Source organism: Scyliorhinus canicula, chromosome 8 (genome assembly GCF_902713615.1).
Source record: "Scyliorhinus canicula chromosome 8, sScyCan1.1, whole genome shotgun sequence".
Taxonomy (NCBI): Eukaryota; Metazoa; Chordata; class Chondrichthyes; order Carcharhiniformes; family Scyliorhinidae; genus Scyliorhinus; species Scyliorhinus canicula.
The window spans coordinates 189,772,723-189,787,206 of NC_052153.1; the positions used below are offsets into that span (position 1 = coordinate 189,772,723).

The window sequence follows — 14,484 nt, forward strand, 5'->3', positions numbered from 1 at the left end:
AGTCCCCGGGTGATCAAATATGAGATCTTCACCGCCTGCGCTGCTGAACTGTCCACTACCTTGACCAGGTGAGCTAATAGTGGGAGAGACATCGTCTTTAAAAGTTCAAAATGCAATTAATTAACCTTAAGCAAAATGCTAGAAGATCCCTTACCCACATACAGGTTGCCTTCTGACCGCAGGAAGATTCTTCCATCTCGTAAATAAAATTCATTCACCACCACATCAAGCAATGGCCTGTAATATAAACAGCCTGACAAGACTTCCACCATAAATGTCTGTTCAACTTCACCTTGTGCCTACAAGAAAAGCACAAGTGACAATACAAAAATGATGCAGGGCACTGCAAAATAACTTGGTCTTAAATTGTAAATGGAGCTGGAGCTATATTTTAAATAAAACTTCAGTGGCTTTGTGTTAAACACAAGAGACAGACTCAGTAAATACAGATTTACCAGAATCAATATCACTATGAAGGCACATCAGTAGTCATGTTTACAATTGAACTGTGTGGAGTTGATGGACTGTGTGAACTAGAATAGGGAAAGCATGTCTCTGGCTTTCAGCTAATTTACTCAGAACCAGCAGGGCCATTGATTCTGATTATACTCCATCAGTGCCCTGTGCCAATCGACCGATATTGTGCTGTTGGAAAAGGTGCATTCATTCCACCTCGTCTTGATTTTGTCGCTGCATTTCCTGTATCACTCTGGACTGACAGTTAGGGAGGCATCTAATCTGCTTGCTGAAGGAATGGCTTGGTCTGTACATAGTCACTCTCCCAGTGGAGAGGAGGAAGGAGAAAAGGAAAATCGCACTCTTCCTATTCATTCATTTTTTAAACATTTTTTTTAAATTTAGAAGACCCAATACATTTTTTCCAATTAAGTGCCAATTTAGCATGGCCGATCTACCTAACCTGCCCATCTTTAGGTTGTGAGAACGAAACCCACGCAAACACGGGGAGAATGTGCAAACTCCACACGGACAGTGACCCAGAGCCGGGATCGAACCTGGGGCCTTGGCGCCGTGAGGCAGCAGGGCTAACCCACTGCTCCACCGTGCTGCCCCACTCTCCCAATTCATGATGGTGTGCATTAGTGCAGTACCCAAAGTACAAATATTTCTTCAGGCCAAGAGTACAGACAGGTGAGTTGAGCTCAGGTATCTGCCCCTGGATGCGTGCAATACACTGTCTTGTAGGATTCCAGTTGTAGTTTCTCAAAATAGGCTCTAGGGTTCTTGAATTCATCAAATTTGATGTCCCTGAACTTCACCTTAGCTGTTGCAAATCTCTTTTAAACTAAACAAAATATGGGCTGTCTTTGAGTTCAGTCCTTTATGTAGGCAACGATCAGCATGATCATTCATTCATAATTTATGCTCATCAATTCATCCATATGTGAACAAAGTGCTGAGTCGAGCACATGTATTGCCATCATACCAAGGTCACACTCCTTACACACATTTTGAGTCATTCTTGTCGAAAATTAAGAGCAAAAGGGCGAGAGGAACTTTAAAAAACCATGATTACCAGAGAAAAAATAATGGGAAAACAATGGAACTGAAGGCTGATGGCATGCACCCTAGGGCCTCAAAAGAGGTGGCTGCAGAGATAGTGGGTGCATTGGTTGTAATCTTTCAAAGTTCAATGGAGTTCAGAAGAATGAGAGGTGATCCCATTGAAACATACAAGATTCTGAGGGGGCTTGACACCAAAAGGATGATTCCCCATGTGGGAGAATCTATGGGCAGCATGGTAGCTCAGTGGTTAGATGAAGGAACTACTCTCTGAAAGCTAGTGATTCAAAACAAACCTGTTGGACTTTAACCTGGTGTTGTAAGATTTCTTACTGTGTTATGATATGGCAGGTGGTAATTGCTGGGCTGACCAAATCCCAAAGGTAATCTTAGTCAAGCTATCACAATGATTTGCTATTTGCACTTTTATTACGAAGTATGTGTACTGAAGTCAGTAGTACAGATTCCAGTGCCACTTTTGGAGATTTAAACTAAAAATTAATACATTTATTAACAAAAGAAAACAACACTTAAGTACACAAGACTACAGATACACAGTTAAAATTAATCTTAATAATAATAATCTTTATTGTCACAAGTAGGCTTACATTAACACTGCAATAAAGTTACTGTGAAAATCCCCTCGTCGCCACATTCCGGTGCCTCTTTGGGTATACAGAGGGAGAATTCAGGATGTCCAATTCACCTAACAAGTACGTCTTTTGGGTCTTGTGGGAGGAAATCGGAGCACCCGGAGAAAATCCACGCAGACACGTGGCGAACGTGCAAACTCTGCACAGACAGCGACCCAAGCCGGGAATTGAACCCTGATCCCTGGCCCTGTGAAGCAACAGTGCCATCCTCTGTGCTATAGTCACTATAGATTCTTAATCTATAGGAACTCCAGTAATTTTACGACAAGGCACCCACTGATGTTCGAGGGGAGGTATTTCACAGGGCTTTTCTCTCTCACTCGCCAATGGAAATCCAAGGCTTGTGACAAAACTTTAATTTCTGGAACAAATACACAATTCTCTGGCGTGGCTAGAGGCTGCTTACTTTGCTGGTCTGCCCAAGCACTGCACACTCTTCCATGACCACACTTCCCTAACACTGCTCACAATCTTTCCTTAAATATGTTTTTCCTCTTTCAACTTTAAACTTTCTTTGGAATTTATCTTTCCCAGAATACAAAAATGTTGTTGTCTTCTTGGCCATTACTTTTGAGAAAAATAAACTTAATAACATTGTTTTATTCATTTATGGGGTAGGATTCTCCCGCACTTGGCACGATGGCCCAACGCCGGCTCTAAGAGAGGCGCGAACCACTCTGGCGTCAGGCCACCCGGAAGTTGCGGAATCCTCCGCACTTCCGGGGGCTAGGCTGGCACCAGAAGGATTGGTGCCGTGCCAACCGGTGCCGAAGGGCCGCCGCAGGCTGGCGCGAGTTGGCGCATGCACAGACCCGCCGGCGTGTTTCCTGCACAAGCCCGGGGGGTTTCTTCTCCGCGCTGGCCATGGTGGAGCCTTACAGAGGCCAGCTCGGAGGGAAAGAGTGCCCCCTCGGCACAAGCCCGCCCGCAGATTGGTGGGACCTGATCGTGGGCCAGGTCACTGTGGGCCCCCCCCACTCCCCGGGGCTGGATCCCCCGCGCCCCCCTGAGGACTCCGTTACCCGCCCTCCAAGACGGGTCCCGCAGGGATGGACCATGTCCATTTCACGCCGGCGGGACTGGCCGAAAACGGGTGGCCGCTCGGCCCATCGGGGCTGCCCGTGATTACCACCCGAAAACTGGTGCAGGAAAATTCGGCTGCCGGAGTCGGAGCAGCGGGGAGGGATTCACGCCACCCCCCGGCGATTTTCCGAACCGGATCTTTGCCATTTGTAAAATTTCCTTATATTTCTCTTTTAAATTCAACAGCTAAAATGTCAACTCCTCAATTATTGCCAAATACAAATGACCATTCATGTTGTAGTTATGTGGATCCCATATTAGCTTTTCTCATCTCCACTTCAAATGCCTCCTTTTAGACCTAATCAGTTAAATTAAATCAGTCACACACACAAGTCTGCACGTCCTCCCCGTGTGTGCGTGGGTTTCCTCCGGGTGCTCCGGTTTCCTCCCATAGTCCAAAGATGTGCGGGTTAGGTGGATTGGCCATGCTAAATTGCCCATAGTGTCCTTAAAATGTAAGGTTGGGGGGGGGGTTGTTGGGTTACGAGTATAGGGTGAATACGTGGGTTTGAGTAGGGTGATCATTGCTCGGCACAACATCGAGGGCCGAAGGGCCTGTTCTGTGCTGTACTGTTCTATGTTCTATGTTCTAACATACACACTGGTCCCCACAAGCCTGCTTCACACTACCCCACAGTAATAGGAAAAAAATGAAATTTCTTTACAGCTAAGATCTGGGGACAGGGTTGTAGTATTTGGAACTAGTGTCCGTAGAGGTGCAACAAAAGCAAGTCATACTTGCTTTCCAGAGGAATGGTTTGTGTGTGACCTGGGGACAGCTGATGAGCAGAAGTTATACTCTCAAAGTGCTCTATCGGGGAGCAGGTGTGACAGCTAGAACAGTGCTTCACAACGTGGGGGTCGCAATGGGTTATGGGATGTCAAAAAATGGGTCACCAAAATTGATTTTGCAACGTTTTCCTGACCATTTTTCTCAGGACAAATTAAATACATATTCTCTCTGCAGTACACAGTATGACCACATGAGGCAATAAACAGGTCAACGTGTCCTGTATGTCAAATTGGTATCAATTTTCTTTCCTATTCCAGAAAGTTGATTTACACACTTTCCATGCTACGCACGTAATGACAAGCTGCATGTAACCAGAGAATTGTTTTGTCTTCCAAAAGAGAGGATAAGGGACACCGATAGCTGATAAACCTACTGGCCAGGGGCTTGCATCTGAATCTGCCAGAGGGAACGTTAGCTGCCCCATCGACAAGACAGAGCAGCACTAATGCTTTAATAGAGCGGCAGAACCTCCACTGAACAGCCTGCAAATTGTTGGTTTGCATGGATGAACCATTTGGTTAAAGTGAGTCCCTTGCAAAAAATGAGCAAGATGACTTTCACCCAGCACCACCAACCCCATACAGAAAACAGTCGGGATTATTTCAGAGCGATCTTAAACGGAGTGGTAATCCAAATTATCTGGGTCACGACCCAAATTCTCCACCTTACACAGTCCGTTGATTTATCTTAATTATTGTCCCTTGGGTGGATGACTGATCACGTTAACATATAAGAAAATTACCTCTATTTCCAAAGAAATTAGAAGAGCATTCAAAAATGTTTTGAATAATTGATTACTCGTTCCCTTGCCAGGCAGTTACTGTCCAGACACTAGTTTAACAATAATGATGATTGAACTGCTTGTTTATCCAATGTAAATTTCTCATCTTTACTTTTTGATATCTATTTGAGTCTGTGGTTGGGTTAATTGACTAATTATACTGAAGCTGTCGTGGCCGTGAATATAATATGCTTTGCTGATTGTTTTCTGCATTGGTAGTTAATGGCCTACAACTTCAATTAATGTAGTGGCTGCTTGAGGGGAAATCCACATTTGGCATGTGGGAATCTTTTAAGGAGCAGTTGATGGGAGTGCAGGACAGACATGTGCCAGTAAAAAGGAAGGACAGGAAAGACAGGATTCAAGAACCGTGGATGACCAGGGAAATTGCGAATCTCGTCAAAAAGAAAAAGGATGCATACGCGAGGTCTAGACAATTAAAAACAGCATTTGAAGAATACAAAGAAAGTAGAAAAGAGCTCAAGCAGGGAGTTAGAAAGGCAAAAAGGGGCCACAAAATGTCCTTGGCAGACAGAATGAAGGAGAATCCCAAGGCATGTTGTACGTATATTAGGAACAAGAGGGTAGCTAAAGAAAGAGTTGGTCCACTCAAGGACAAAGGAGGGAAATTATGCGCTGAACCAAAGGAAGTAGGTGAGGTCCTTAATGAGTATTTTGCATCAGTATTCACAAAGGAGAGGGACACGTTGATTGGTGGTGTCTCAGAGGGATATGTAAATACTTCAGAACAGGTCATTATTATGAGGGAAGTGTTAGGTGTGTTAAGAAGCATTAAGGTAGACAAATCCCCAGGGCCAGATGGCATATATCCCAGATTAATGAGAGAGGCAAGAGATGAAATCGCTGGGCCTCTGACAGAAATCTTTGTGTCCTCATTGCATGTAGGTGAGATCCCAGAGGATTGGAGGATAGCCAATGTTGTACTGTTATTTAAGAAGGGTAAGCGGATCTGATTAGCAAGTTTGCGGATGATACTAAGATTGCAGGAGTCGCAGATAATGATGAAGATTGTCGGAGAATACAACAGGATATAGATAGGCTGCAAAAATGGGCAGAGAAATGGCAGATGGGATTTAACCTGGACACAATGCGAGGTGGTGCATTATGGTAGATCCAGTTCAGATGGGAGCTATAAAATAAATGGCAGAACCATCAGGAGCATAGACACACAGAGAGATCTGGGCGTGCAGGTCCACAGATCCTTAAAAGTGGCAGCACAGGTGGAAATAGTGGAAAAGAAAACATATGGCATGCTTGCCTACATAGGACGGGGTACAGAATATAAAAGTTCAAAAATTATGTTACAGTTAAATAGAAAGTTGGTTAAGCCACATTTGGAATACTGTGTCCAATTCTGGTCACCACACTACCAGAAGGATGTAGAGGCTTTAGAGAGAGTACAGAAAAGGGGCGGGATTCTCCGACCCCCCGAAGGGTCGGAGAATCTCCCGGGCCAGCGTCAATCCCGCCCCCGCCTTGTCCCGAATTCTCCGCCCCCCGAGATTCGGTGGGGGCGGGGATCGTGCTGCGCCGGTCAGCGGGCCCCCCGCAGCGATTCTCTGGCCCGCGATGGGCCAAAGTCCCGCCGCTGACAGGCCTCTCCCGCCGGCGTGGATTAAACCACTTACCTGACCGGCGGGATTGTTGGCGCGGGCGGGCTCCGGGGTCCTGGGGGGGGGGACTATCTGACCCCGGGGGGTGCCCCCACGGTGGCCTGGCCCACGATCGGGGCCCACCGATCGGCGGGCGGGCCTGTGCCGTGGGGGAGGCGGAAGAGACCCCCTCCCCTGCACATGTGCCGGTATGACATCAGCAGCCGCTGACGCTCCGGCGCATGTGCGGACTTACGCCAGCCGGTGAAGTCCTTTCGCCTCCGGCTGGCGTGGCGCCAAAGGCCATTCACGCCAGCCGGCGGAGTGGAAACCACTCTGGCGCGGGCCTAGCCCCTCAATGTGAGGGCTTGGCCCTTAAAGGTGCGGAGAATTCCGCACCTTTGGGGTGGCCCGACGCCGGAGTGGTTCATGCCACTCTAACACACCGGGACCCCCCCGTCCTGCCGGGTAGGGGAGAATCCCGGCCAAGGTTTACCAGGATGTTGCCTGGTATGGAGGGTATTAGTGATGAGGAGAGATTGAATAAAGTGGAATTGTTCTCCCTTGAGAGACAAAGGCTGAGGGGCGACTTGATAGAAATTTATAAAATTATTAGATGTATAGATAGGGTGAACAGTTGGAGGCTTTTTCCCAGGGTGGAATTGAAAATTACAAGGGGGCATAAGTTCAAGGTGAGGGGGGATAGGTTCAGTGGAGATGTGCGGGGGACGTTTTTTTACACAGAGGATTGTGATGGCCTGGAATGCACTGCCAAGTGAGATGGTTGAGGGATACAGGCGGTTGTCGAGATAGGACACATGATCGGCGCAGGCTTGGAGGGCCGAAGGGCCTGTTCCTGAGCTGAATTTTTCTTTGTTCTTTGTCTGCTCTTCAATGACATTTCTTGGTGTGTCTTCTGTTTGTGTGTTGCACCTTTGCTTAGAACCACTGATCAGGAGCTCCACGTTAACGAGTATAAATGGGGAGTCCCCATGATGATGGACCTTCACTCCGTTTTTATTGAGTGCAATTTGTGAAGTGCCAGACTGAAAATATCAATTTCAAAAAGGCTGAAGCATTATTTTAGGTGCTAGTTTGGGGGCATGAATATCCCGTATAATACAAATGATGGATATTCCTAGAGGTGGCCTCCAAATTGGCCTTCTTGGACTTGGTTGTTCAATTAAGGAGGGCGGGCAGGTTCCCTCTGTTGCTTGTCCAATCAGCTCTCACCGAGAGAGGTGGGCACTGCTGAGACAGGTCGAGAGTCAAAAGAATGTCTCTCAACATGACGCCAAGCAGGAAGGTCGCTCTGAATCGAGAGAAAACCCTCCACATGGCTCACTGGGGGTTGCCTTTATTGTCCTTGACCCCTCTTTGGGCAATGAAGCCTCTGGTTCTGATTATTTTTGGGCTGCTACTGAATGGCCACCTCAATGGAGCTGGTGGCTTCTCCATACGGCGAGTGACCACTCCGATGGCAGCAGAATGCATTTGGCCCTAATTGGAGCCTTAAACAATTTAGCTGCCTGCACCATTCAGTGGACAGATAATTTGGGTCCCAGTCCACTCAAAACGTCCTCGGCGGCTGAAATGCATTGACGAATGCAGGCCTTGCTGGTGGTGCCGATATCCTTGAACGAATAAAGAAAAACAAGAGGAGTGAACACTGACAGGAAAATGGAAATATGATGTGAAATAATCTTCAGATGTTCTTAACTGCAATAGTGGTATGTATATTGACTACTGCACATCATTTCATACAGTCTTCTGTATCTACTATTCTAACCACTTTGACTACATATTACAAAGTACACGCTAACCTTCCACAACAGGGACAATCCATTCCTTCATATTCACAGAGGCCACACAATTGAAAGGTTGCTTTGTGGTTCTGCATAATTAAAGTCAATAAAGGCTCAATATCAACACCCTGAATAAAATACATTATAGGTTGGTTCCACATTTTGAAAATGAAATGAAAATCGCTTATTGTCACGAGTAGGCTTCAATGAAGTTACTGTGAAAAGCCCTCAGTCACCACATTCCGGCGCCTGTTCGGGGAGGCTGATACGGGAATTGAACCGTGCTGCTGGCCTGCCTGGGTCTGCTTTAAAAGCCAGCGATTTAGCCCAGTGTGCTGAACCAGCCCCTTTGTATCTGTCTGAAAAAGGTAAACAATGAAGATGAAAAAATAGTCACCACCATCTTAATATAAGTACTAGGAGCAACAGTAGGTTATAAATTTTTTTTAAAAAATTCAATCTCTATCCGTCCCTTGGCTTGGAGGTAATGGTAGAACGGGGGACAAGCCGGGCCATGAGGTTTGTCAACAAGGAACAAAGAACCCTCTATGTAAAAATCTTGCCTCGCACATCTCTCGCACATTGCCGCTCATACCTTAATCCTATGTCCCCTAGTAATTGACTCTTCCACCCTGGAAGATTTCTGACTATCCTCTCTGTCTATGCCTCTCATAATTTTGTAGACTTCTATCAGGTTGTCCCTCAACCTCCGTCGTTCCAGTGAGAGCAAACCAAGTTTATCTAACCTCTCCTCACAGCTAATGCCCTCCATAACAGGCAACATCCTGGTAAACCTCCTCTTTACCCTCTCCAAAGCCTCCACATCCTTCTGGTAGTGTGGCGACCAGAATTGATATTCCACACTATATTCCAAGAGTGGTCTAACTAAGGTTCTATACAGCTGCGGCATGGCTTGCCAATATTTATACTCAATGCCCCGTCCGATGAAGGCAAGCATGCTGTATGCCTTCTGTGGACCTGCACACCCAGATCTTTCTGCCTGTCAATCTTCTTAAGGGTTCTGCTGTAAATTTTCCACCTGTATTAGACCTTCCAAAATGCATTATCTCACATTTTCCGGATTAAACTCCATCTGCCATTTCTCCGCCTAAGTCTCTAACTGATCTATATCCTGCCGCATCCTCTGACAGTCCTCATGGCTATCTACAATTCTACCAACCATTGTGTCATCCGCAAACTTAATCAGACCAGTTACATTTTCCTCCAAGTCATTTATATTTACTATGAACAGGTCCCAGCACTGATCCCTGCGGAACACCACTAGTCACAGCCCTCCATTCAGAAAATCACACTTCCTCACTGTTACCCTCTATTTTCTATGACCGAGCCAGTTCTGTATCCACTTTGCCAGCTCACCTCTGATCCCATGTAACTTCACCTTTTGTACCAGTCTGCCATGAGGGACCTTGTCAAAGGCCTTACTAAAGTCCATATAGACAACATCCACTGCCCTACCTGCATCAGTCATCTTCGTCACTGCCTTGAAAAACTTGAGCAAGTTAGTGAGACACGACCTCCCTTTCACATAACCACGCTGCCTCTTTCTAATGCATCCACTTGCTACAATGGGTGTAAATCCTGTCACGAAGAATCCTTTCCAACAATTTCCCTACCACTAATGTAAGGCTCACCGGCCTGTAATTTCCTGGATAATCCTTGCTACCCTTATTAAACAAAGGAACAACATTAGCTATCCTCCAGTCCCCTGGGACCTCATCTGGAGCCATTGAGGATACAAAGATTCCTGTCAAAGCCCACCAATTTTCTCCCTTGCCTCCCTCAGTATTCTGGGGTAGATCCCATCAGGCTATCAGGACCTATCTACCTTAATGCTTTTCAAGATGCGCAAAACCTCCTCCTTTTTGATCTCAATGTGACCCAATGTATCTACACACCCTTCCCCAGACTCATCATCCACCTAGTCCTTCTTTTTGGTAAATACTGATGCAAATATTCATTCAGAAACTTGCCTATTTCCTATGGCTCCACACATAGATTCCCTCCCCTGTCCTTGAGTGGGCCAACCCTTTCCCTGGCTACCCTCTTGCTCTTCACAAAGCCGTGGGTTTTTCTTTAATCCTGTTTGCCAATTACCTTTCATTCCCCCTTTTAGCCTTCCTGACTCCTTGCTCAAATTCCTTCCTACTTTCCATATTTTCGTCACAGGCTTCATCTGTTCCCAGCCTTCTGGCCCTCACAAGCCTCATTGAATTCTTTGAGAATGTGACGAGGAACATTGATGAAGGTTGGGCAGTGGATGTGGAGTATATGGATTTCAGTAAGGCATTTGTTAAGGTTCCCATGGTAGGCTCATTCAGAAAGTTAGGAAGCATGGGATACAGGGAAATTTGGCTGTCTAGATACAGAATTGGCTGGCCGAAAGAAGACAGCGAGTGGTAGTGTATGGAAAGTATTCCGCCTGGAGGTCGATGACCAGTGGTGTCCCGCAAGGATTTGTTCTGGGACCTCTGCTCTTTGTGGTTTTTATAAATGACTTGGATGAGGAAGTGGAAGGGTGGGTTAGTAAGTTTGCCGATAACACGAAGGTTGGGGGAGTTGTAGATCGTGTTGAGGGTTGTTGCAGGTTACAACAGGACATTGACAGGATGCAGAGCTGGGCTGAGAAGTGGCAGATGGAGTTCAACCTTGATAAATGTGAAGTGATTCATTTTGGAAGGTCAAATTTGAATGCTGAATACAGGGTTAAAGGCAGGATTCTTGGAAGTGTGGAGGAACAGAGGATCTTGGGGTCCATGTACATAGATCCCTCAAAGTTGCCACCCAGGTTGATAGGGTTGTTAAGAAGGCGTATGGTGTGTTGGCTTTCATTAACAGGGGGATTGAGTTTAAGAGCCGTGAGGTTTTGCTCCAGCTTTATAAAACCCTAGTTAGACCACACTTGGAATACTGTGTCCAGTTCTGGTCATCTCATTATGGGAAGGATGTGGATGCTTTGGAGAGGGTACAGAGGAGATTTACCAGGATGCTGCCTGGACTGGAGGGCATGTCTTCAGCGCCGGCCCTAGGGTTGCTGGCGCCCCGGGCAAGCTGAACTTTGGCGCCCTTCGGGGGGGGCGGGGCCGAGGGGGGGGGCGAGGGGGGGGGGGGGGGGGGCCGAGGGGGGGGCGGGGGCCGAGGGGGGGGCGGGGGCCGAGGGGGGGCGGGGCTGAGGGGGGGTCGGGCCCAGGGGCGGGGCCGGGCAGAGGCCGAGGGGGGGGCGGGCCGAGGAGGGGGGAGGGGCGGGCCGGGGAGGGGGGGCGGGCCGAGGAGGGGGGGGCGGGCCGAGGAGGGGGGGGCGGGCCGAGGAGGGGGGGGCGGGCCGAGGAGGGGGGGGCGGGCCGAGGAGGGGGGGGGGCGGGCCGAGGAGGGGGGGCGGGCCGAGGAGGGGGGGCGGGCCGAGGAGGGGGGGGCGGGCCGAGGAGGGGGCGGCGGGCCGAGGAGGAGGCGGGGTGGGCCAAGGAGGGGGGGCGGGCCGAGGAGGGGGGGCGGGCCGAGGGGGGGGCGAGGGGGCGGGGCTGAGGGGGGCGGGGCCAGGGGGGGCGGAAGGGGCCGCCCTGGGGGAGGGCGGCCACCGCGCATACGCTGGTTGGCATCGGCCCAACTGCGCATGCGCGGGACCCGAGTCTCTGGCGCCCCCTAGCACATGGCGCCCCGGGCGACTGCCCGAGTTGCCGGTACCTTGGGCCGGCCCTGCATGTCTTATGAAGAAAAGTTGAGGGAGTTGGGGCTTTTCTCACTGGAGCGAAGAAGGCAGAGAGGTGACTTGACAGAGGTGCACAAGGTGATGAGAGGCATGGACAGAGTGGATAGCCAGAGACTTTTCCCCAGGGTGGAAATGGCTGTCTCGAGGGGACATTATTTCAAGGTGATTGGTGGAAGGTATAGGGGAGATGTCAGAGGTAGGTTCTTTACACAGAGAGTAGTGGGTGTGTGGAATGCACTGCCAGCAGAGGTGGCGGAGTCAGAGTCATTCAGGACATTTAAGCAACTCTTAGACAGGCACATGGAACAGCAGTAAATTGAAGGGGTGTAGGTTAGGTTGATCTTAGTTTAGGATAAATGGCCGGCACAACATCGTGGGCTGAAGGGCTTATACTGTGCTGCACTGTTCTATGTTCTATGCCCTAATGATTCCTTTGTGGTTGAATACAATTCTGCTGCTGCTGATGGCCCATAGACTCATGGATGCCCAGTCTTGAATGGCTACATCAGTTTGAAGTTTAACCCATTTAGCACAGTTGTAGTGCCGCACAACATGATGGAGTCCTCAATGTAAAGTCGTGACTTTGTTTCCATAAGGACTGTGCAGTGGTCACTTCTACCGATACTGTCATGAACATATGCATTTTCATCAGGCTGGTTTAGCACACTGGGCTAAATCGCTGGCTTTAAAAGCAGACTAAGGCAAGCCAGCAGCGCGGGTTCAATTCCTGTACCAGCCTCCCCGAACAGGCGCCGGAACATGGTGACTAGGGGCTTTTCACAGTAACTTTATTGAAGCCTACTTGTGACAATAAGCGATTTTCATTTCAGATTGGTGAGGTGAGGTCAAGTTTATTTTTCCCTCTTGTTTGTTCCCACACCACCTGCTGCAGTCCGAGTCTAGCAGCTGTGTCCTTTAGGCACCAGCCAGCTCAGTCTGTGGTGGTGCTACCGAGCCACTCTTGGTAATGGACATTGAAGTCCCCCACCCAGAACATATTCTGTGCTCGTGCCACCCTCAGTATTTCCTCCAAGTGATGTTCAACATGGAGGAGTAATGATTCATCAGCTGATGGTGGCCAGTAAGTGGTAATCAGCAGGAGATTTCCTTGCCTATGTTTAAGAGACCAAATACTGGTAGCGCAGTTCTTCTTATCCCCTGATCTTTCACGCTCTTTTGGTTGGTCCGAACTCGGGATCCAATGGATCGATAGGGTTTTGATCACCCAAATCGATTCTGGCCAATTAGGGGCAGGTATCTCAATGGCTTGGGCGAGTCCCAGCTGCCATTGCCCAAGGCATGTATGCACTCCCATATAAGGTATATAGGCTCCCCCTAATCTGCTACTGTTGCTACGTTTCGATCTGTGTCCCATTGTCCTGGGGAAATCAATGATTGACTTTTCGCATGTCTAAGTTTCAGTTAGGTCTGGTTTCCCGCTGCACAATACACAGGGGCTGTGTACTGTCTATGTCTCAACCTGACTATAATTCCCATTACCTTTTGCGGGTGGCCATTTTAGATGGCCACAAGATCAACTTTAATCAACTTCCACTGACTATTGTTATGTGAGTGTCTCTTTAAGAAAGGTTTAGTCTCTCATCACGTGACTTGTAGCACATTGGGCTATGGCTGTGAGGTGAGACGGGGTTTCAGTTTCAGTTTGACTGCTACGGACTACAGAACGAGAAAAGAAGTGTTTTGCCTGTTTCTCTCTGTTTTCATTTTAAAAGTTGTTCCAGTAAAAAGAACATTGGGTGTGTTTAACTGCCTTGTTAACTATAAAGATAAACTTTCCGGAAGGAGTTTGAATCTGCTGTTTGGAATTGGATCAGAATTTCAGGAAAAAGACCAGTCCCATTCAAGTGAGAATGCAGTGTGCTGTGCCACGCCCTTGAAAAAGGGGTCTTGTCTTAATTGGATTTTGTTATTGAATTGGAACAGCTAAGGGGGAATTCATTAAGTGTTACACAATAATTAGCTGTGCGGTGTCTTTATGTTTGTAATTGATAACAATTCTTGCTGTGTTTAAAACTACATTCTGAGAATAAACCTTGTTTTGATTAAAGTGTCTTGGAAGTCTAATGAATCACACCTGCAGTGAAGGCTTTTGTGCTCACCCTAGCCAAATTCAACATAAAAGTTATAGGTCAGGCGAACTTCATAATACACTTTGGAGTTTCTAAGCCCTGGCCTATAACATTATTCAGATGCTGCTACGGTCACTGCTGCCAGGTTCCTAACCCCTTAATTTTTTTGCAAGAGCCACTACCAGAGGTTAATCCACTTCAATAGGTTTTCCTGCCAGATAGGTCCTCACAAATCTCCTATCTGTTGCACTATTTGTCTCAAGTGGAATTTATCTTTAATTTGACAGCATTAGCTTGTGTTTAAACTTTGGTTGTCAGAACATATACTGCTCAAGATTGGATTGTGGTCTCCTTTCATGCCTGACTTAAGTCAGAATGCTGTTACAGGGAGGTTGTAGGATCAAGCATCATGCTAGGATTC

The 14,484-nt window shown here is 47.8% G+C and overlaps 1 protein-coding gene across 2 annotated transcripts in view; it reads right to left on the reverse strand.

Moving 5' to 3' along the window:
- Positions 1–14,484, reverse strand: part of cfap99 (cilia and flagella associated protein 99) — a 252,550-nt gene that overhangs the window by 153,456 nt on the left and 84,610 nt on the right. The window contains exon 3 of one of the 2 annotated variants that reach the window (XM_038805891.1): positions 155–299. The exons of the other annotated variant lie outside the window; for it this stretch is intronic. Within the exon in view, the coding sequence (XP_038661819.1) occupies positions 155–299 (145 nt within the window). The remainder of the gene's footprint in view (positions 1–154; positions 300–14,484) is intronic. 2 annotated transcript variants of the gene reach the window in all.